This window comes from Thermobia domestica, chromosome 5 (genome assembly GCF_964235325.1).
Source record: "Thermobia domestica chromosome 5, izTheDome1.hap1.1, whole genome shotgun sequence".
NCBI lineage: Eukaryota > Metazoa > Arthropoda > Insecta > Zygentoma > Lepismatidae > Thermobia > Thermobia domestica.
Window position 1 is genome coordinate 218081615 of NC_137458.1, and position 25902 is coordinate 218107516.

Consider the following 25902-nt stretch of genomic DNA (forward strand, 5'->3'; position numbering starts at 1 on the left):
CCAAATAAATTAAGACACATTTAATTTAAAAAAAAAAAAGTTTATAACTGTATACTCCGAGTTTTTCTTTATTGTATCCTGCAGTAAGGCTCGAAGGACATTAAAATGCTACTTTCTGATGTGAGATGAAAAGTTAATGAGGGATTTTCTTCCGGCAGTTGACTAAATCCTGATTAAGTTATTAGGTTTGGGTAATGCGGGTAGTCCAATTTTCGTTCGCTCTGCGGAATTTAAGTGGGTCTGGTTTCCAACATTCACGGGGAAGCGATCGTCACGTTAAGTGGTTATTTTCACGCTTTGGAATTACCTTCGTAATTTGTTTTGGGGGTGGGGGAAGACGCAACAGAGGTAGGGAGAAAATAAGCTTATTGGAATATATATTGTGGTATTTCTAGACAAGTGGATAAAGCCTGGCAGGGATTAGCAGGTGGAAGAAAAACTAGCCAGCTAACTTTTAGTGCAAGTTTTGCAGAAGTGATAATAGTTATACGAATTAAACTCCAAAATTCCATAATTTCATACTTTTAATTTGAAAATACATAAAACTGAAACTGTAAATACCTTAGTTAAGGAATTAAAAGTGCTAACATGACATTACAGGTAGAGGAAGTATTCCTACATGTAAATACATCGTGAGAAGTTTCATAAGAAGGTCTTAGTTAAGGTCTATGCTGCAACTAGAAGGTTGATATATCTCGGAAAACTATGTATCATAGAGGGTATCGAGGATTAGCACGGGAGTTGGAAACTAGAACGGAGATAAGTTCGTATAGCAAGAGGTTGATTACAGCAGATTCATCTAATCTGTATTACGTTACATTTGCAATGTTGGAATAGATATAATAAGACCTTGTGCCTTTACTAGCAAGTAGGCTTTACAAGACAAGTTATGTGAGTCCTGTAAGGCTGTGGTGTCATGTCAGACCATCTCAAATAATTCAAACCTATTTTTTCATTTCTAATTCTTAGAAATTGTCTAATAACATCACTTTAGTACATATCTGTAACTATATTACAGATTTCTGACGCTTTATCTCCAATGTTCAGATATGCTTGATTTTAATCTAAGATAGATATAAATTTGTAGCACACCATAGTATGATGATACAAGTGCACGTAAATGACTGCGTAGTGTCGAAAGTAACTGTAACGATTATGGTATTATTAACTCCAGAATAGAGAACACTATAGGATCCACAATTGCTTAATACAGTGCTCGTTTTTGGAGTGTAAGGTTGCGACTTGCATAATGAGATATTGGTGGCAGACGAACACCATTTCCCTTGGTTTGTTTCGAAAATTCCTTTTCCACCTCATTGTCAATTCACTAATTACACTAGCCTGCGAATTTTAACTTTTGGATCATTGCATGAAGTATAGTATGCCACGTTTCATATTTCGGGTGTACCGAATTCAGAACAAAAATCGGTTTAGTCATTGCACATCAGGTTTTCTTGCAAATTGCATATTAACTTTGCCAATATCAATGTATGTAATGGTTTATAACTATTCATAACCCTGCTACGAATACTGATACCCTTAATAATATAAACAATATTAATATCTTATATTTGTATTTCTAGTGCTGTATGCGACAGTAAGTTAACTCGTAATCACGATATTAGAAAGAAACTAGGCAAGAAAACGGGGAAAAACGAAGCAATGTTTATGGATAAGCAATCACTATAAAACAGTAAGAATCTTAAAGCAAGCAAAGGTAAACTCCATAGCGTTTTTGAATTTGTGCTCTCACTGCGCCATTTTAAAGGGGAAATAACGCACCCATAGGTCATGACATGCCGCACAAAAAATCCACACTAGTTGGTTTTACGCCTCTTCCCTGAGAAACTGCGTCTTGTCGCATCACGCTTGTGACTAGTGGCAGAATCTTCTCTCTGCAACAACCAGCAGTAGTCTGCAAACATGTTGCAATTTCATTTTCCTTGATAACAACGTTTGAGTTCCTTGAGGTCCTGCTCTCCTTGTTACTACTCACGACTCCAAGATTGTCTGGAAAATAGTCCAAATGGGAAAACAGTATATGCACTTTCAAACTCATGTTACAACCCAACTCTTTAAAACACAGTAGCATTCTTCCTACCATGTATTTATAGTTTGGATCCTTTCTGTTGCCAAGAAAGTTTTTCGCTACATCTCGGAAAGCTTGCTATGCTGAATGCTCGTTCTGGATCACGACATTTCAAAATTTGCGTCACCAAAAAGTTTTCTAATATTGGGATCAACGAAGATGCACTCTTTAATTTTTGCATTACTGATGCCAGGAATATTTTGACAGATATTTGAAGCATTCACCTTTAGTATCTAGAGCCTTTACAAATTGCTAAATTAAGTCAAGCTTAGGGGAGGTAACAGTATATCATGTGCATTAACAAGACTTACGCGTTGTAAGTTTTTCGAAGTAACATTCCACTGCCTATCTGGCCATTCCTTTTGAATCCAGTGGACTGCATTTGCCCGACTGTCCCACTCACACAGAAAACATGGGAATTTGGTTTAGCCTGACTGTTGACCCAATAGAAGACCGATAGCCTTAAAATCCCCACATATTTGCCACTGATGTTCGTGGTACTTTATCTTGTTTAACATCAAATCAAGGTTTTCGTAGCTTTTCCTCGTGACAACAGAATAAACAACTGGAATGGATGCTAGCTTGTTTCCGTTGTGTATGAGTACACACTTCAAACTCCGCTTGGAAGCATCGATAAAAATTCTCCATTGGGATCAATCATAGTCAGGCGATCCTAATTCTAGTATTAACTCCAGAATGTTGTTGGAAAATAGTATATTATCTTCTGCAGAAAAGAAAGTAGCAAATTCTTGTTCACGATGCATGTACCAATAGTACGTCGTCTCAGGCATCAACAGGTTTCTCTCCTTTAGCCGTTATCCCAGTAGTTCGACAGATTCCTTTGTGAGACTAAGGTCACGAACTAAATCATTTAAACCACTCTGTTCGAAAAGTATAGGCTCTGTTGATTCTTGTGGGTCAAAGTCCGAATCGTCATTGTTGTCTCTAGGAGATTCGGAAGAGGCTTTGTTTAGTTGGTCTGGTGGCTGTGGGACAGGACCATGTGATACTGGTAAACTGACGGATGGAATTGTAGTTGGGGAAGCAATTTTATCCCCGTTCCTACTGCTGGAACCTTTCACATTCACAGAACAAAAGTAGCAATTGGTGCTGTGGTTAGTAGGCTCACGCCACACAGTGAGAATTCCAAACGGCAATGCTTGTCTTTAACCTTTCATCCAGTGCGCAGTTGTTCGATGCATGTTCGACAAAACTTATGTGGTGCCCACCACTTGTCCTGGTCTTCCAATGCTCTACCAAAATACGCAAGATAAGCCTTTCGCACAAAGGAAGTTATATTGCGCCGTTGTTTCATGGGCACAAATGTCCCACATATTTAACAGAATATATCTGGATTATTCTTACAATCTCGACGCTGCATTCCGAAAAGTCTGCGAACAAGCACTTCACTTTCGTCACTAAATACTAAGCACACACCACGATATTAGGGACTTCAAAGCACTGAGCACAATTAGGTAGTTTACAAGGAAACTGTATGAATCATTCGCAGGAAAAGCAATATAGTAAACAAAACAATGCCGCTAGGCGTTACTATCGTACCGTACCGCTAGGCGGACACGATAAGCTGTTGTTTAGCTACTGCTACAACATTTCACGACATGAGAGTAATAGCATTTCAGCCAATCAGGATGTTCAGTCCTCCTGGCTTGAGACGCATATGAATGAATAAGTAAAATGATTACCTCGATTTTATCACAAAATGTGATGTGATGAGACAAAAGTAACCTCACTTTTAGGCTTAGGTGGCAACCACCACATCACAGAGATATATTGTACTTATGCAATAAAATCATCGCAGGCTAGTGTTATTGTTCCCCATATACTTTCATTACTTTGTCTTGGAGGGTATAATCAGGTAAACTTTAGGTGTCAGTTTGTTCTCCTGTACACACACATTTGTAAGCTTTTGTTTAGTTTATGTTTGAGCTAGTACTTCTGTTAGATTTTTACGTTTGTCATATGTTTGAAAAACTTTAGGTGAATACGTGATTTCAAAAAGGAGTCGAACAAATATCGTGGGATCCAGGCCCAGGAATGGAATTCATGTTTTAAATAAGATTCATGCATGTTCTTCGTTGTCAATTGGATATTTTTTTTTATTGTTATTATTACGCATGTTTCTGACAAAGTACTTTTATCAAAACTAGTAGTGATACTCAAGTGAGGCAGTTTTTATTAATTATTACAAATGCTTAAAAACATTTATGTTTTGTAGAGACGTAACAAGCTATTCTGATTTTTCATTATAAGCCTCCTTTGTTGTTGAAGCCATTTGTGCATTGTAGCCTATTAAAGCGGGGAGAATAGTCTCGAAGGAATTTAATGATGTGATGTTTTCCTGTCGTTTAGTCCGTGAGAATGAGAATATTTTAATGTAGAGGAAAAACCGATAAGTAATTAACGTGTGCAGTGGAGGATGTGAAAGGCACTAAAGTGCGGTTGACGACGTAATTTCACGGACGAGTTTCAACATCTCGCATCTTGAGAAATCGCTCTCCTTTCTTTTTCTCAGAGGGATAAATTTTTGTGTATGTGGAGTTTACTTGAAGTTCTTTATGCTCCTAAATATATGAAACCCAGCTTTATTTGTGGTAAATATATACTATTTACTTGCGACTATTAGTATACTTTTCTCTAAAATAAATGATCGGAAGTATAGTATTGTTTCGATGTCTTGCTCGTAACGAGGTACCCATATATCTTTACTTTGGTTATCCCAGTGTTTCTGAATCTATGTGTCGCGACATATTGGTATGTCACGCAGTCCCCTAAGGTATGTCGCGAAATTTTAGAGTTTAAAAGCCATGAAGAATTTACTAGTAATTAGTTAAAATCGAGACAGACAGTACTTCCAGCGGTAGCAGTAATGCTCAGCGCTGTATAGCCATTATAAAAACTAATTGGTTTCACTGTTATATTATTATTATTATTTATAATAAAAATATTAAACAAGTGTCGCGATGTCCTGGACGTTCAGTAAAGTGTGTGGTTAGTCAAAAATGGTTGAGAACCACTGGGTCATCAAATGAAATTGCACAATATCATTCAATCGCATCAATATCAATCAAGTATCAAGGTCAGAGATAACGGTCAGATCAAGGTCACAGGTCATCTTGAGAACCCATACACTGAATACACTGAAAAGAACGCAATGTCCGTACATCATCATGTCAAATGGGTTCTCAAGGTGACCTGTGACCTTGATCTGACAGTGACCTCAGACCATGACACTTGATTGATGCATATTTTGTCGGCTTGGGACATAGAATCATACCATACAGCTTTTTCTTTGTTATCACTTCGATTTACGTTTTTTCAGGCTCTTTCAGAATTTACCATTGCAATCCCATAAGGAAAAAATCGAAGTTTGACCTTTGATCCTATATCTCGTCAATCTTTCCTACAAGTGACATGGTTCTATGGCGAAACAAAACTTATGTCCTTCGTCTAAAGTTACACGAAAGTGCACGGCTTTACCTCATACCACTTTTGCACAGTGAACAAATGAAATTGATACACGAATTAATCAACCCTCTGTATATATATATATACAGCATGGCCCATACACCCCCTGCATTGATCAAGTGTAACTTTCTAGTTTATGGATTTATTTGCATCGACTGTTCCTGGCTTAAGTTATAAGTAAAAAGGCGTTAAGAACAAGTACTTCAAAACACCAAAAATTATAAAAAATACGGAATGGGACTCTATTTCTACTTTTGGGCAACTCTGTATATATATATATATATATATATATATATATATATATATATATATATATATATATATATATATATATATATAAGCCAATGTTGAGCAGCTAGGGCTTGAAGACAGACATTAGTTGCTTCCTAGAGAGCTTAACATTAGTAGGGGACCCGTTCACACCATTTTATCTACATGACTTTTTGCATCTGGGCAAAGTGACAGCAGTGGGTTTCTCGATTATTGAATTTTTTTCAAAAAGAGCTACTTTTGCATTGTATACAACGCATTATAGACCTATACCACAAGGATAAGTATTCTTTTGTAAACAGATTAGTGACAATGAATAATGAATTCTGGGTCTATCGACTCCTGTTTGACCGTGAAACCAAATAAATTAGTAAAGCAGGAAACTTCCGTCGTTCCTCACTCACCAATTCATTCAGAAAGACGATGCCCGTGTGTTGGGACATGAAGATGTGATCTTAATTGATTACTTATAAAAAGGGGCTACGACCACAGGAATCTACTGTAAAAGTTATGGGATGCTTTCAAAGCAAAGAGCCGGAGTGTGCTCAAAAAGTGTGTTGGTGCTAGTGAACAATGCACAGGTGTACCGAGCAGCAGAAACACTTATGTGCCAGTGTGGGTATGGATCTTTGCCCCGTCCATCCATATTCACCCGGTATGGCATCGTCCAATTATTTCTTCTTCCTACATATGGAGAAGCATTTACGAAGTAGGCGTTTGGCTGATTATAAGGTGATTAATGCACCTTGGTTTGCCTCCAACTCCATATACTTTTATGCAGATTGTACGAACGGATTTATTCATACCTGTGAAATGTATAAGGTAATACGTGGTGAATATGTAGAGAGGGACGCTTTCTTAGACCAAATTAAAGATCCCTAAACTATATCTATCATAGTGAGGATAAGAACTTTCTGGCCTGTTTTCGTACTTTTTGTGAGCTCCCTCGTGGCTGTCTGGTTAGCGACTCGCCTTTGGCCTGGGAGACTCGGGTTTAATTCTTGTTCGGATCCAATGTTAAGCTCTAGGCCCACGTGTCATATAGCCTCACTTCTGAAACGAACGCTACATTCAAATCCAACCAACCAATCGTTCCTTGTACTTTTTGGCCTCCTGTGTTAGAGTTGAAATGAAAGGAAATTTTAATTTAACGTTGTTCCACGTTGTGCCCTTTAGATGAAAGAAGACAAGATGGTGATTAATGAAAATGAATGATCATGAAAAATTAAATGCTTTGTTCTCTTCCATTGGGAATTGAACCCGAGACCAGATACATCAAAGGGCGCACGCACTAGCCACAGCGTGAAGAGCTGCTTGTATGTTAGAGAGCTACATGCGTTTTTTATTGTCAAAGTATAATTCGAACTAAAATAATAATGCTTACGTTGCAAGATATTTCGTTTCTTGTACCATAATGTGAAAGATAAATGAACATAACTGTATGTAATCTGCATGTGATTACGAAAGAATGTATAGTGGACAGTCCTAAATTATCTTTTGACAGTAAGCAAGCTAGGAGTGAATGAACCGGTTTAAACATGTTCTATAATTGAGATAGAATTACGTTCGTTCTATTTTAATCAAACTGTGTTCAAATTGATTCATCAGCAGGTTGAGGTCGCAGGATTTGACTGTCATGGGTTGGCATTCCGCTTAGTACATGAATGTTCTGTGTTGTTTTATTGTTCATTCCATTATTATAATTTATTTTCATTCATTTAGCATTGTGAGCTCCCTCGTCGTGGGAGACCCGGATTCGATTGCCTGAGGGAGCAGCTCATGTGGCTCAGATTCCACGTTCAGCTGGAGGTCCACGTCTCATATAGCCTCGCTGCTGAAAGGGTGCTAAACTGAAAATCAAATCAAATCATTTCACATCGTCTCCTTTATCCTGAAAGAGAGAATTGTGGGACGTAAATTTCGAGAATAAAGCAGGAAAACGTCAGTTATTCATAATAATGAGTTCTAGATGTAATCCGGATACGCAGAAATGCGGATAATTGTAGAAATTATAACAAAAGTGTTACGAGATAAATAAATTAAAATCGCTTTTGTTTATTCAAAAGGTAGGCGTAATGTATGGCCACTTTTACTACAAACAATTAGAAAAATATAGAAAATCCCAATTAAATATAAATTTTAACTTGGTTTTCACGGAAATATATATTATTTATTTATTTATTCATGGAAATATATTTATTTATTTGCGAACGAACGGATTCATATAGTTGCTTCATTATTCACTATCATATAATCTGCCACGCTTAGTCATGAAAAAGCTCCACTTCTGGTTCGAATAAAGGGTGAATGGAAGTGATGAAACCTATTTTGGGGATACTGAATCGATTGTAAAGAACCGCTTCTCTATGTAAGTTACCGTTTTTGCTCTATGGAACTGAATATTGAATATGGAAGTTCCAGTAAATTTTGACTATTTTTGACTTGGTTCGTAGAATTTTACGGGTGGTTATGGTATTTTTTCTGGAGATGCTAACAAGGGAACATCTTATATTGATAGTAGCATTGCCTAATCAAACAATGTGCAATCGATAGAGGAGTGAACAAAAGTGGGAAATCCCAAATTCTACGGGCCAACTCGTAGAAGCACATGAGATACACAGGAAAGAAGAATCTAGAGTCATGTGAAGATAGCAATGCAAAAGATACACTGACACAGCAAGAACTTCAAAATAATTAAAGTAATCAAAATGACATTTACACAGCAGTATAGTAAGCAAACATTATACCCACAGACACGCTCAATAACATCATATGTAATGCAGTGTTGCCAACTGAGCACAAAATGAAGTTTTGTTAAATACCACGGAACACAAATTATAACATTTAGAAAATCTAACTATGAGTAGAACCATAGCTGTGAAGTCTTGATGTACAGAGTTGCTAACGTTTGAAGATAGGCCTATATGAATTCCTATATGAATCTCGGATATAGAAGAGCACATACAGCACATGCGCATGCATCATTTCATTTTAGTGTGTCGTGTTTGATACTATTTTGTTTTTCTACTAGGGTAAAACTGCTTAGACACTGTGCTTCGTCCCTTATTTTCGTACTTCAATGATTATATTTTTGTTTGTGGTCCCATATTTTGGTTGTTTGTGGTTTTAACTAGTTCGAATCCTGTACTGTATGTACTCTTCTACATCCAAGATTCATATAGACACTCATATAGGCCTATTCTCAACGTTGGCAACTCTGTACATCACGACTTCACAGGTATGGTTCTACTCATAATTAGATTTGCTAGATGTTGTAATATGTGTTCCGTGCCATTTAACAAAACTTCATTTTGTGCTCCGTTGGCAACACTGCATTGCATTTGATGTTATTGAGCATATCTGTGAGTACAATGTTTGCTTACTATACTGTTGTGTAAATGTCATTTTGATTACTTTAATAATTTTGAAGTTTTTTTCTGTGTCAATATATCTTTTTCATCGTTATCTTCACATGATTCTAGATGTTTCTTTCTTCGGTATCTCCTGCGTTTCTAGGTGTCGGCCCGTAAAACTTTGGATTTCTCTTTTTTTTATTATTCCTCTATCGATTGAATTTTGTTTGATTAGGCAATTATACTATCAATATAAGATGTTCTCTTGTAAGTCGATAAAAAAAAAGCTTGTCGCTGTCGATTACCGTTTTTGTTCTATAGCAATCAACGTTGAAACCGAAACTACTGGTAGAACTCTACCACTTCCGTTATTAATATAACACTAGTGAAGATTTAATTGAAACGTTTAAGCCATTCAAGAAAACCGCTTCTCGCTGTACGTTAAAGTTTTTGTTTTATGGCGATCAACGTTGAAACACGTAACTGTTGATTGGTAGCACTGTCGGATTCAATAGAAAATTAATGGAGGAGATGAATCCTATTCCTGGGACGCTAAATTTATTTCGAAATACCGCTCTGCTGTATCTCACCGTTTTTGCTTTATACAAATCTAAATTGAAACCGTAAGGACTACTAAATTTGAGCCACTTCCTTTTTGATACAGTTACGGGTGGTTACGGTATGTTTTCTCGAGACACTGAATACATTCCAAAAATTGCTTGTCACTGTTATCGTGTTTGATCTATTACAATTAACATTGAAACGGAGGAGATGGAAGCTGTTTTTAAGTCGATAAAAATAATAATAAAACACTAACTTTTATTCTTTTTAGTCTGATACATGCCTACAGACAATGGACATCCATAGCCATTCCAACACTGATACACACATGGTTTTGGAATAAACGAATAAATAAATAAATAAATAATAAACACTAATGTAAACTTCAATTATTAAATTGCATGAAATTGCGTAAATTATGCTGAGCAATCACAAGCAAAAGTGGATTTTAATCTACGTAATCGCTTTTATCAAAATTTCCGGTGTATAAATCTATTTGAATATAGTTTACTGTAATATAAAGAAAATCACGTTTTCTTAGAATTACAGAAATACGTAATCAAAAAATTGCACTGGCCGACGTGTTTAGTTACAGAAAGGAAAACCTCTCATTCTGACTAATTTCAGGATGCTGAATTCGACATTGATAGCCATTTTACTACATTATCTCGTATTTTGACGTTATGCATTGTTGCCAATTTTGCCATTTTGTAGGGACGGCTTCAATTGTCATCGAAGTAACCGGTCTGACAATGCTATTTGAGTAAGAAATGAATTAATTTCACTCAGTTGGCGACAGATAGGACCCCCCTTGTTTGCATATATATATATATGTAAAACAATGAATACCGGGAGGGCGGGGATGATTGAAATGCTTGACATTTGTGTTCCTCCCCCTCCTTTGTTTTTAGACCACTCAAACCTGTAAAAAATAGGGTTTATGTGGCAACAATGAGCGGCACGATGACGCGGGCGAAAAAAGCGCCGACTGCGCCGTTATTGCGTGGCTCAGTCTTGCTCTTATGCATTGCAGTAGGTAATTTCTCAAGTGTGTAAGTATTTTGTCGGGAGAATTGACTTGGAATTTTTACGTCAGTAACTTCAGTTTTATTTTACCGTATTTTTAGAACTGTTTGCCCGTGTTTTCAGTATCTTTTAGTGATTTTATGGAATAAGTGGTTGTGCTGTTGCTCTAAGTTTCGCTTTCCTGTGCAAAATGTAAAGTTCTTCCCGCAGATGATGTAAAAACTCACCGGACAGATTTTGTTATATCTGTGGCGTATTTATGGTTAAGTCACAGATTAGATCGATAAATGATGACGTTAGGAAAGCATATTATTTTTATTTTGGCTGCAAGATCGGTGATCAAGATAAAAGCTGGGCCCCTCATGTGTGTTGTTTGATGTGTTATGCGACTCTGACTGTCTGGCTTAAAGGAACCAAACGAAGGATGTCTTTTGCTGTTCCGATGATATGGGGAGAATCCCGGAATCGTTATGATGATTGCTATTTCTGTATGACGAATACAGCAGGAATTAACAAGGAGAAACAACGTGCAATCGAGTACCCAAACTTACAATCCGCGATCAGACCAGTGCCCCATGGAGAAAATTTACCTGTACCTACTCCTCCGAAAGATTGGGAAACTATCGATATTACAGCGCCTACAGGAAGCGATGAGGACACCAACTCAATATCTGCAGATGAAGATCCGAGAAAGAGTTCCTTCCACGTAAAAGATGAGCCTCATTTCATCCTACAACATGAGTTGAATTAGTTAGTGAGAGAGTTACAATTTTCGAAAGAGAAAGCTCAACTTTTGGGTGCTAGACTTAAAGGGTGGAATTTACTGGCTCCTGGAACCACTTACACTCACTACAGGAAAAGGAACGAGCCCTTTTCAGAATACTACAGAATGGAAAGTTCCCTTTGCGTATGCACGGACATCAATGGTCTGATGAATGAATTAGAAATTCAACATGATCCATCCGATTGGCGTATTTTCATAGATTCGTCTAAGTACAGTCTGAAAGCAGTTTTACTTCATAATGGAAATAAGCTGCCGTCTATTCCTGTGGCACACTCTGCTTCGATGAAAGAGACTTACGAGAATCTCGCACTCATTTTAAATCGTATTAACTACAAAGAATATGGTTGGCAAATTTGCGGAGATTTGAAAGTTATTGCAATATTACTTGGTCTGCAAGGTGGATTTACAAAGTACTGTTGCTTTTTGTGCCTTTGTGACTCAGGAGCCACAGGAAAACATTTTTTTTCACAAAAAAGAGTGCCTTCCCCCCGAGAGACATTTAAGCCCGGTACCAACAGTGTCCAGTATGAGTCTCTGATCGATCCAGCCAAGGTGCTGCTTCCACCTCTTCATATTAAGTTGGGCCTCATGAAGAATTTCGTAAAAGCTATGGACAAAGAAGGTGAAGGATTTACGTATCTTAAACAGTGTTTTCCAAAACTAAATGATGGTAAATTAAAAGGAGTTTTCACAGGACCTGATATTCGCAAACTTATCCATGACGAATTGTTTGAACAGAGTTTAAACGACAGAGTTTAATGCCTGGCTTGCTTTTGTTCAAGTTGTAAAAGGTTTTTCAGGCAAAACTAAATCACGAGGCTCTGGTGCAGCAACTTCTGGTCGCATATGAAGCTCTGGGATATCGCATGCCTTTGAAAATCCACTTTCTGCACTCCTATCTCAAATTCTTTCCGGAAAATCTTGCAGATGTAAGCGACGAAATGGGAGAATGGTTTCACCAGGATATAAGAATGATGGAAACTCGATATCAAGGACGTTGGGAGCCTGCAATGATGGGGGACTATTGCTGGTCGATAAAGAGAGAGAACCCAACATTTCATAAAAGAAAAAAGTAAAGCAGATGGTGTTATTTGCAGCTCTTAACATTTGTCTTTATAAATACTCTTTATAAATGCTAATAGGCCTACACTAACTTAATATATATATATATATATATATATATATATATATATATATATATATATATATATATATATATATATATATAGTTTTTTAGTGCTAATACACAAACAGAATATATAGTTTTTAACTGGTTTGATTCAATAAATTAATTTTAAGAATTTTACAAACTGAGTATCGTTCTTGACCAACTGTCGAAATGAAGTTGATTCTCTTTCGGCACGCAAGCAGCTCATTGGCCGGTACACTTCATGATAGCTCATTTTCCCTATTATGGTAAATCTGGCAACTATGCGTTACACAAAAGTGCGAGCTAATGTAGTAAAATGGATATCATTCATATTCAGGGACCTAAAATCAGTCAGAATCAGTGAGTTTTGTTTTTGTAACTTTTCAAAAGTTTAAAAACGTCGGCCTGTGTTGTCTATACCGGGCAATTATTCATATACGAGGAAGTATCAAAAAGTTCGTGCAGTCACCTAGTAGAAATCACTCTAGAGAACTCTGACACCATGATGATATTAGTCCTTTTCTACGTAATGAGCGTGCCTACCGACATATTTTCCCCTGTCGGTTTTTATTTTCTGTACGCCCGTTTTGTGAGTCTTTAGTTTGGCTTTGAAATCACACTTCAGCTTCAGAAAAGACGTCGTCCCTACTGTCAAAATGATGTCTGAGTGGACGCTTCATTTCTGGAAAGAAAAAGAAGTCATTTGAAGCTAGTTCCAGTGAATATGTCGGTGGGGCAATATGTCATTCTAATTCCACTGCTTTTATTATGGATGCATGGGGAATGAGCTCGTACATCGCCTGACAACAGCAGTACCCCTTTTGTTACCAGTCCACGGCATTTCTTCTTCAGTTCCTCTTATAACTTAGTCAGGAGATGGGAATAATAGGTACTAGTAATAGTTTGGAGCTGTGGTAGGTAATCGGTCATGATGATCCCTTCAGTCTCAGAAAAGGGGAAGCATCACCTTGGCGGCTGACTTCTGCACTCATGTCTTTTACACTCACTCATATGTTTCCATTGTTTGCTAATTTCTTTGTTTATGGGTCTGGGTCATAAAGCTAAACCCAACTTTCATCCATTGTCACTAGTCTGCCGAAAAAGTCTTCTTCATCTATCTCACAGCGATGTAACATTTCTCGTGCAGCATCCTCACGATTTCTCTTCTGGAAAGGTGTGAGCAGTCGTGGCACCCAACATGCTGGCACTTTCTGAAGATGCAGCTTGTTGTGAATGATATTCCAAGCAGACCCGTAACTAATACCTATTGCACACGTAATACTTTCAATGGTTATTCCTCCTGTCTTCTATTATGATTTTTTTCAGCCTTCTCCGTCAAGGCTGCATCATCAGTGAAAGATGGTCTTCCAGATGTAGAGGCGTCCGCGATGGTCATGTTCAGTTTGGAATTACCGTTTCCACTTGGTTACTATCTCATAGGATGAGCTTTCATCCTCATAGACTTGTTTCATTTCTTCATGGATCTGCTTTTCTGGTTGCCCCTGAAAATTGAGAAACTTAACGATGCTTCGTGCTCCAAGCTTGTCAATCATCGTATCTTCAGTAATTTATCTAAAAATAAATAAATAAATAAAATAAAAAATAAAAAAATAAAAAATAAATGGAAAGAGTTATTCTAACGAGCCCAGAATTCGCATGGCTAGTATACATGGATTATATAAAATGCATGTCCGAGGGGGTACGTAGTTCGTCACTTTCTAGGTGATTGTACGAACTTTTTGATACTCCCTCGTAATCTGTTATTCCTAATAGCTTAGACATCGCCGAGAACTGCAGTAACGAAGTGAATGGAGTGTGGTGATATTCAGCGATAAGAGTCTCACAGTGGCGTTCTTGTATATGTCGTTACATGTCCACATAAAGAGGAAAATTTAGCATGTTTCGTTCTCTCTATCATAACCTATATCAGGCATTCTGGTATAGGTATAATAAGGTGCACATCACTCTCGCCTCTGATTTTTATTAAGGAAATATGACTAGTGCGTATGCTAATCCTGTCATCCGACCTTACCTTCATCCTTTTGCAAATCTTCGAGAAGGGTACCATGCAACCGTGCAGGCCTTCCTCCAGAGCAGTTAACCATTGTCTACTCGGTATATGCCTTATACCCTGTTCTGCTAGGTTTTCAGAGCTCAGCCTGTATTTGGTGCCTGCAGGATATGATGGGAGGCGTCAAACCACCAGTCGATATCTGGCAACGACCACCATTTAGCTGAATCAGGTTTACAACTAGTGAGGATACTATAGCCACACATATTCAACACTTGTACGACCTGCTACATGTCCCGAACAACTACCTGTGCGGCTGCTTGATGCTGGTTATGTGTGTTGTTAAAATGAGCACCCTGTATAACATATTTAGATGTTCCAAGAGCTCCATGTTGTGATTACTTCAATTTTTTTTCTTGTGTACGAGCTTTGAGTCAGATCCGTTAATTTGTATGGTGTTCTTCGATGCTTTTCCACCAATGAAATATCTTCTAATTTAAGATATACCGACATAAGCAGTTATTTTCACTTTTTTTTCGCTTCATGGAAGTTTGGATGGTGGAAGTTTGGATGGGTTGATAGCTTCAGTAGAGGCAAAACCATGATATAGCATGTGTTTTTCTTCAGTGTTTGTAGTGTTGAAAAAAGCTTAAAGATACTTAGGCAAACTGAAATATATAACAAGAATGTGTGCTGGAGGGATATTGAGTACAGTGTCGGTGTCTGTTGTAAGATTGATACCAATAACAGCATAAACTAGTCACATAGAGAAATTGAAAGTGGTGCTTTACGGTTGCTCCGGAAGAAGCAGAGCGAGAGCCAAGATTACGAAGCGATGCTCATTAATCACGCATGTTGTTGAAATGCGATGCTTTCTTGGCGAACACACAAAAACGTGTGTGGACGATACAACAGAGGTGAAAGATACTCTTGCGAAGAAATGGAAACGGAGCGCTTCACGAATGAACTTTGACGGTGTCGCATCTCACACGTCAACTCAGTTTAATCATCTCAGTACTTGTCAGCTTCCTCACATCACAAGATAAAACAAAGCATACCTTATAATTAACTAAATTTCTGCTTTTGCCCATGACCTATACTCTGTCTGTGTATACTCGTACCCCTTTTTAAGTTAATCGTGCACGTTCACTTCTCGTGTACTTACAAATGGGAGGAAGATGGTATTCTTTGGGATGGGCGTTTTTTTTTCCCTAAAAGCCGGTTATTTTGGAAGATATTTAAAAGTGATTTTCTTATTCAGGTATCCTTTATTTTTCTATAGCAGATTCTACAATTAAGAGGTGTATGTACAATATCCAGTTCTTGAGTTCTATGTTCAGTCCTAGCCTGGGTATTTTGATTGATTTTCAAACTGACATTGTATTGGTTGCCTGAATGTGTAAGTTATGCAACCCAGGATATCTATGTGCTGCTTTTGGTTGCCTAAACACCTTACATACCAAATTCCTGAAAGTTATACATTTTGTCTATTTGTTTTACAAATTGTTTAAATTGCCACTGGCAAGGAAGTAGTAGACCTCGCATAAACGAAGAAACATGCACAAAACCCTTTTTGCTTTGTTATAAAATTTCACATACATCTCGTTCTCCATTCGGAAAATGTGCACTTGTTTTTTTTTTTTTTTTTTAATTTTTATTTATTTAAGTTTCCAACTTAGCTTACTGCTTAAGGTTAAACTAGGTCCAGCATAAAGGGTAAATTCGTCCCTCATTTTAACCTCTTGTTTATTAAGTATCTTTTGAGAGTTGCCAGCCTCTAGCCGATAGTATCAGTTAACAGTTAAATTTAATAGCTGGGTAAATTCCTTAATAGTTTTTAACTTTTCCTATTAAAACAATGTTTCATTCTTTTCTTTTATTTTGTTGGTTTGCTTTCATTTGATTGTTAATACTTGTGTTTAACCGAGTATAAATTGTTACCCGCTATGGAAAATGTTATGAAACCAGACTAGCTCTGATGTGGCGTCGCGCAGCGAAACTAACTGCCGGGAGAGGTAGTGGGGGTCCGTAGCAATATCACGCACAAGCAGCCTTGCCAACATGTACGATAATTATCGAATCATACGATAATTTTGACCCCCGTACGATGTACAATAGTTGATGTACGATAATAGGAAAGTATACGATAATTTAATACCTCCTGGTAAAATGCAAAGATAGTTCTGAAGGTATTTGAAGTTTGGAACAAATTTAAAAGAGTACCAATTTTGCAACGATATTACTTAAAACCTTACAAAGGCGACCAATGTCTTTAGAAGGTAAATAATTCAGGTAATAGGGAAGCAATTTAAATATTTTACGTTACACTGTTAGCTACGTTTTAAGGTTATTGTACATTAAAATCGCAAGAACCAATTTACGTGTTTACTCATGTTTGTTATTATCAGGTAATTGGCTAATCAGATCATTGCAATTTCGCATACATTTTGAACTGATACTGTAAAATTGATGAAAATCATTGTTAGTATTTGCACTACACGCATGTGGTTTCATTTGTAATTAAACCGGGCACCACATACACAGGAAACCCGCGTTATCTACTCAATCAAGAAAAATTACTACTTGATGTAGATAACTTTTAACAAGTAAAGATATAAAATGTTGAAGGGTAATCACATATTTATTTCCGATAAACTGGTAAAACTTCAGTCCTGTTTTCTATTAGATTGTTAAATATAGTTTTAGCTGCAAACGTTCGAGTTAGTTTCCTCTTAATAATAATAATAATAATAATAATAATAATAATAATAATAATAATAATAAAGCAGCTTGATATTGACACTAGAATCAAAAGGTACGATAATTTTACGACAAAAACGATAATTTTAAATGCTACGTACGATAATATCGTCTGATCAGGTTGGCAACGCTGCGCACAAGTGTTCAGTCTGCTGCGAGCAGTGGTTCGGTGTGAATCGAGTGTTGAGTGAGACGTTGTGCGAGTGCCTTGGAACAAAGCGAAATGCCGCGGTTGCTTGAGCAGCGTTACTCCATTAAATTTTGTGTTCTAGGGAAATCGGGAACGGAGACACTAGAAATGTTGAAGACAGCGTATGGTGATGAGTGTATGACAAGATCTCAGATTTTTGTGTGGCATAAGGCCTTCAAGGAGGGCAGAGAGAGCGTCGAGGACGAAGAGAAAGGTCGTCCGCGAACCACAACAAAAACGGAACAAAATGTTAAAAGGGTAAGGACTCTTTTGAACACTGATCGACGTTTGAGTGTCCGAATGATTGCCGATGAGCTCAACTTGGCAAAAACGCAAGTGCACGAAATTGTCAAGGACAATCTTGGAATGCGAAACATTTGTGCTAAATTGGTGCTCAAAGTCCTCACCGACGTCAACAAGGACTTGAGTGTGACGATTTCGACAGACCTTCTCAACCGTTTGGAAGATGACCCAAATTTTCTTCAAAATGTCATCACCGGGGACGAAACTTGGGTCTACTCGGAGAGCAAACGACAGGGTGCGGAGTGCCACACGCCGCTGTGTCCTCGTCCAAAAAAGGCGCTGATGAACAAGTCAAAAGTCAAAACGATGCTCACCGTTTTCCACGACGCTCAACGCGTCGTCCACAAGGAATTCGTCCCACAAGGAGCGACGGTTAACGCAACTTTCTACGTCCAAGTCCTCGAATGACTCCGCAGACGGGTCGCCCGCGTTTGAAGAGACATCGCCAACAACTGGACCCTGCAACGCGCCCAGTCACACGGCAAGGATTGTGCAGGAGTTTGTGGATAAGAAAAATATTTCAACGCTTCCACAACCTCCCAACAGCCCTGATCTGTCCCCCTTCCTTTTCCCCTTCCCCCGGCTAAAACGAGACATCAAAGGACGTCGATTCGAGTCTATCGAAGCTGTTCAAGCTGCCGTTACAAGGACCCTGAACAACATTTCACAAGAGAATTTCCAGGAAGCTTATCTACAGTGGCAGAATCGCTGGAAGCGCTGTGTAGATGCCGGTGGGTGTTATTTTGAAGATTATTAGCTGTAGTTTGTTACTTTCAATACATTCAGTTCCACAGCCTTAATCTGGTTTCATTCAGGACAGACCCTGTACATATTCCCTTTGAAGGAAGATGAGGAGAAGGCAACTTCCTTTACTATCAATAAAAGGGCTTTTATTTTTCATGCACATTTCGAGAAGTGGTTATAAACCTTGTGCAAAAGAGTGTCGCGCAGGTAAATGAAGTCAGTTATGGAGGTTGTCGAGCAGATCGTATTTTCATTTCAGTTACTCTGTGTATTTGTTCTTTTAAAGTAACATTTTATCTTCGCGTGTGGGGGGCGCGGTGGCTCAGTGGTAGAGCGTTCACCTCTGGTGCTTAGGGTCCCGGGTTCGATCCCAGCCCTCGCCAAGTGACCTTTGTGGTGGACAAACACCGTGCTCGTGGATTTTCTCGGGGTTCTCCCGTTTCCTCCCACATTCTTCATTCCACCATTTCACTCATCTCTCATCATCACCGTCTCCTTTAGCCTAACCGGCATAACCGTGGGACGTAAAACTCAAAGATTTCATTTCATTTTTTCATTTTCATCTTCGCGTGTTTCCCTCAATGTAAGCCTTATTCAGTGCGCGAAATTATTATATATACTATGTGACTGATCTATTCTAATTAGGGAGGAGGCACGCTGGGTCAGTGATAGGGCGCTTACCTGTGGTGCGTGGGGTCCCTGTTCTGTCCTGTAGGTTTCTCTCCAAGTAAGTTTGTGGTAGATATAATCGTGTTAGTGGGTTATCTCAGGTTACTCCATTTTCCTCTCAAGCTCTGATCCCGCCAGTTATTCCATCATTATTCCCTAGCCTTAATCATTCGTCTCCTGTAGCTTAGGGGAAATAATCGTGGGACGTTAAACTAAAATATTTCATTTTCGTTTCCATTTTGAGTAGGCTGTAATTTTTTTCTTTCAAGAGTGTATTGGTTTAGAAAAAATCCTTGAATCAGGGGTGACGGCACATTGAACCGGGAATACAAATCACTGTGCGACATACAGTAACATCATTTCAGATTTTGCCAGGGGAGAATAAGGTTATCCACCGACATAGTTTCACATTTTTTGTTAGTATACAAATCATTGAAAATGTGTGCTTCTCAGACACAGAAGGGACAATTGTCTCCTCTGCCCTCTCCAAATTACACCCGTGACGTCGCATCATATAGGCTAGGTAATTATATTTTGTTGGAAACATGCCAAGTCTTCTATTGCGTATCAGTATTATCTGCGTATTTAGTTTTCAGTGACATATGCAAGCATTCAGTTTCATTGAGGAATACGTTAAATCTTGTTTTCTCGTGGCTTCTTTACTGCTACGCTTTTTCAGTATGCGAAAGTATTTTGAATGTTTGATAGACGTATAATCCTTTCTGTTATATAGGTATAGAACAATTAAGTAATGATCTATAAACAGGAGACACTGCGTATTTTGGGCTATGTTTCCAGCTTTCCATGTTACCACCTTTCCATTGCAGAATGTAATGGAGTTTCTGGAGTTTCATCTAGTATAGAGAAATGAGAAGTGTGCGTTAATTGTAATACTTGAGTTGGCATATACTCGCGGCTGAAATTTACCGGCATCTTGTAGAGGTTTACGGACAGTCTGTGATGTTTCGTCAGCATGTCGCAGAATGGTGTTAATAGTTTGTGGCTGGAAGAAAACGTTACCGGCGAGGAGCGCACATCTACAGATTTGAACACAGCTCGCGTGGAGGAGCTGATTCAGGACAACAAGAGGATCACGTTCGGCATCTGATGGCAGAATTGGGAATGTCGTTCGTATCTGCAGTACTGGAAAGTTTGTTTCCGATAGGTTCCACACAATCTGTCCAACCAGCAGAAGGAAAAGTGCATGAGGACAAGTCTGCAATTCTTGAAACGGCTCTCCATGGAAGGAAACTGTTTTCTTCACCGCATTGTTACAGTGACGACGAAACATGGATTCATCATTACACTCCCAGCAGTAAGCGGTCATCAGAGAAGTGGAAAGACCCCTCCTCTTAAAGACAAAGAAGTTTAAGATGACGTTTGCCGGGAAGGTGATGGCCAGTGTTTTGGGACATCGCCGGTGTCATACTAGCAGAGTTTTTGGAAGGAAGACGCACAGTGACGCCTGACTGATACCTTGACACGATTGCGCGAAGCAGTCAGGAGGAAACTGCCAGGACTTTTCACCAAGGGCGTTATCTTCGTTCTCGGGAACACGCGCCCGCGTACAGCCAAGATGATCACAATCTGTTGAAGCAGTTTCGTTGGGACATCATCGACCACTCCCTTACAGCCCGAACTTCACTCCAAGTGACTCTCACCTATTCCCGTACTTGAAGGTGTACCTCGAAGACCATCGCTTCGCATCAAATGAGGAGGTGAAACACTTCATGGCAATAGGCTGAACTGCCAACATAGGATTTTTACCAGGAAGAAATCTTCAAACTCATCCCACGATGCGACAAGTGCCTCAACCGATATGGAGACTATGTCGAAAAATAATCTAATGTATGTTCTATCTGTTGGTTGTGTTGGTTACATGAAATAATATATACACACGTTTCATTACAGGCTTTATGGCTTTACTTTCTGATCTTTCCTCGTACTAACAAACAAAAATACAGTACACGCAACTATAAGTGAAAACTCTTAATTGGTTTGAGGTGATATGGTTGAACAAACTGACGATATAATAGTCACTGTTGTCTTACAGAAGAGTTCTTAAAAAGAAACAATGTGAAGAAACAGAAGTAATTTTACGAAATCAAGAAAGGAAGCACCTAGGGAGAGTGATGCTTCATCCACTTAATGTGATATGCGAAATCGCGCTCTAACAGTACTCGCACCGAGCAACCAGTGAAGACACGTGAAACCTAAAATACAAAATAATCATAATTTAAGTATGGGTGTTCATCAAATTAAAACCTAACTTGTAATTATAAACTGGCAGCAGAACTTTTGGTTATTTGGACAGTAAATTGTGTTCATTAATATGCTGATTTATATTTACTACTCACGTAGAAACAAGAAGGTATGAGTATGTGAGAAAAGACGGTGGATAACAGAATCATCCGAGGATTTTTCTTTTAAATCTATTTTTCAGAAAAAAAAAAAAAAAACTTGTCCAGCTTTGTCCTACGTTACCTTAAAATGAGAGCTTGAAATCAACATTTCAGATACGCAAGAATATCCTCTAGTACAGTAACACTGGAAGTAACAATGCGAAGATTTCAGGAGAAAAATGCATATAACTTTTCCCTCAACTATATATAACATTAAAATATTTTCAAGTCGTAACAGTTTTTCTAATACGTTAAAATAACCCTTCAATACTTTTTCAGATTATTGCTGTAGCTTCTCAGTTCTTTAATTTTTGTTAGAATGCTTTATTGAAAGTTCAATGTATGCTGTAACTTTTACGTAAACAAGTCGTTTAGCTGTAATGCGTAAAATTCCAAGTCCATTTGAGTAATGGCAAAATTTTCACTCTGCACTCTCCCCCATATCTCTTTAGAGCGATGGCGTGGGTGAATCCGGGATCGATCTCCGGGTGAGTGAGGCTGCTATTGACGTCACAGCCATCTCCCGTCTTTTGTCTACTAGATCCTATTGCTCATTGAAGATCCATAGACTTTCTGGTTAAATGATGTTCAATAAGAATTCTGTTAGGTAGCATATTTTGATCTTTTCTCCTTTTCGCTGTTTCCCAGTGAATGTAACGAGTTTACACAAGAGGAGACAGCGCTCGCGAATATATAGGCTTTATTCATAGCGTGCTGTTTATTTGCGGAATTGTATTTTTAAAGCAGGAGTATTTAAACTTGCTTTACTTTTTGCTTTTTTTAAAATCGACATAGCAGTTTGTTGTAATGAGTATAGCTGATACTTATAGCCTTAATAGCTTAATTACATTTCTTCTTAAAGTGGAGAGAACCAATTTCGCTGCCTAGAAGAATAATATAAAGTAATGCTGTTGTTGGAGATTTTTGTTTTAAAAATAGCATTGCTATCAATATATATATAATATTCTGTTTCGAATTTCGTACTGCAGAAGAAATTTATGTAGTACTGACATCTTACCTTTCATGTGGTAAAACATGGTAATAAGTTCATGAGTTCAGCCATTCTATAAGGTTTTACTAATAAGAAAATCATAATTTCTTTCTGTCTGTACATTGATATCGTAAGCGGCTGTAACGCTTTGCGTTTGTCACTGGATTGCAGTACCATAGATATTTCTCCCCGTGTTTTAATTCAGTTATATTTGTAATATCATTATTATGCAGAAGGAAAAACGAGTAAAATAAAATTAGAGTAGTTGTTTAAGTTCTTTGTTCTAGCACATCTTTCTAACACCGAGTCTGTATGAGATGCGGACCTACAGTTTAAGGTGGAATCTGAACCAATATAAGACGTCTAAATTTTGTAATGCTTTTCCACTGGGAATCGAACTCGGGACCATGTAATGATTTGAATCGCCTCATCAGTCGTCGTAATTCTTCTAAGATCGTACGGGTAAAGTCAATGGGTTATATTTTTGCAAGCATAGGTGTAAAGTTTATTCTACTACAGGTACCACCTGATTTTACCTGTTAAGCGTTTCCGCAAGAAAGACCATGGAACACGTGCAAGGTAGTTCGATCATGTGCATAGGGATTGCTAACTATCGAATGAAAATCACGCTAAATCAGAAATCGAATCTGCACAACATACGGAAGGCACTGTTTAAACGTGATTTTACTTTATAATGGTAAGCTTTCCAGAGTTAATAAATTAACCCATGTATTTTTTTTTTTTATTTGGCTCAAAATCTATTACAGAAAACTTATAAGTGAAAAATGTAATTACATAAAAGCATGTTTTACGAAAGGTAATAATAGAAAAGAAGCCTTATACCCTGTTTACAAGAGCTGAGTGAACCTTAGTGCCACATTCTGACAAGGATAAGATGAGAAAAATATCTTCTCACACGCTAGAGATCGAACCAGGACCACCGTACCGATTTCTCAGAAATTGTTTCACAAATTTAAAGTAATCAAATTTTATACAATAATGTTTTATTATATTCTTTTAAAATAACAATTCTAAAAATCATAATTTCTATCCCCTAATAAAACACATTAAAATACTATTTCAATCAATACAAGGTGAAATTACTATTGGATACGTTAGTCCAGAAGAAAATCAATAGCTGACATTGATACAAGGTTAATACTTTTCATTTGAAACCTTAGAAATAAGCTTAATTGTGCATCTGATTCTACTTCCAAACCATACTTCTCCAAAACATTTTTTTTTTCGCGCCTGAATTGTTTTTAGTCCTTAGGACATTTGGCAACAATGTATTCGAAGAAAGGAGAGTCCGAATAGTGAATCATTCCTGACACACCTCGCTGTGTGAATATTCTCGTCATTTTGTTACATAATGAAATGTTATTTTCAGAACAAAACATACTTTAGTAAATGCAAATAATATGTTGTAGCTAAGGGCGCCGATTTCTCTGTAAATTTGGGGGGGGGGGGCATTCAGATGCAGAAAACATATATGAGGATTTTAAGACAAATTGCATTCCAATTATGCCAAATGTTTAAAATTTACAAATATAATGAGGAAGCCCACATGAGCTTTCGGGGGCCCGGACCCCCTCAGGATCGGCGTCTTTGGTTGTAGCTAAAAAAAGACACACGCTTTTCGAAGAATAAAAGAGTGAGGTTTTAATTGTTTCCTTAATTAGCAATACTACTAAAAGATAATTTCATAACCGTTTCGATAGCCCTGTGTGTTAATTTCCCTGTGAAACTGCTTCAAATCCCAATGGGTGATGTCATTCATTTTTTTTTTAAATCGCTGTTCTTGGCTTTCAGTTTTTAATTTTATTAGTTCTTTCCTTTTTTGTTTCTTTAGAAGTAATGGTTTAGGAAGTCGCTAACTGATCACCATTTGTATCCGACAATTTTACAAACACCAAGGGATCGAGTAATCGAAACTATTGTCTTTTTTAAGAGTGATATATATATATATATATATATATATATATATATATATATATATATATATATATATATATAATACACTCTTAAAATTTGTCAAGAGGTGAAATCCGTGGCCTCCCCGCGTCAATTCACACACAAGGAAGAATAAGCGATTTAATCCATTTTAGTAATTTATAGGGGCAGGAGTTTTTCGCAATTTGAAATTAAACATTTAGCATTTGGAATTAAAAGTTTCGCATTTTTTCGCATTTTAAGATATAAAAAATTCTCATTTTTTCGCTGAGTGAATTATTTTGCAAGCTCTAATATACAAACTCTAATATAGGTAGGCCCAATATAAAATAAATAATAAACAATAATACATGGACAATAAGGACATTAAAATCATTCTTTATGCAGTTACTAACAACAAATTACTTCTTTCTTCTTTTACAAGTCTTTCGTCAGGCATGTACTTCATCAACCACGCACGAAATACAGGGTGGTCAACTTTTTTCTATGGGTATATTGCACTTCAGCACCACTTCAGCAATATCTCGGTAGTCTTATTTATGAACTCAGTCTTTTCTACTTTTGCCTTCTGCGCATTTGCAAAGCCTTCCAATGTAATTTGTCGCTTCGCCCTGCTTGGTCCACATTCAACTTTGTCTCTGTTATATTTATGTTCTACCGACTTTATATGTTTTGTACAGTGTCTTTCTTATTCCATTCAATGCGTGAATTGCAAAATTTACACATTAACGTTTGGATATCACTTAGGTATAAGCCTTCACTGGCAAATTCGCTTGCGCGATCTTGTACCGTACGCTTTTCATTCACCATTTTTAAAATTATAAACTCTCAGCCTACGTATTCCAGAAAAACACCAAAGTGAGAATTTCTGCTATTTTAACACGATGCTGAATGTTCGACATTCTACAACTACCAGCTATGAACGTGAAACGGAAGTTAGTAGTAATCAGCGTTGCCAGTTGCAAAATGAAAACGTTGCTTGGAAAATTATACTTTTTATTTCTGTATTTTAACAATGGAAATTAACGTTAAAAATTCGCAGTTTGTCGCGTTTTGCGGCATATTTCGCTCAAAATGTCAGTTATCGCATTTTGTCGCGACTTCAAAATACCTATTTCCTTACTCAATTTGACGTAGTTCGTTGAAAAACCAACTCTTGG

At 37.6% G+C, this 25902-nt stretch overlaps 2 protein-coding genes across 5 annotated transcripts in view; both read left to right on the forward strand.

Annotated features, from left to right (window-relative positions):
• Positions 1-25902, forward strand: part of bsk (mitogen-activated protein kinase dJNK) — a 441364-nt gene that overhangs the window by 114446 nt on the left and 301016 nt on the right. The window lies entirely within an intron of this gene.
• On the forward strand, positions 17714-18391 carry LOC145685389 (protein GVQW3-like). Its single transcript, XM_081757783.1, has one exon. The coding sequence runs from the start codon at positions 17714-17716 to the stop codon at positions 18389-18391; it is 678 nt and encodes a 225-aa protein (XP_081613909.1).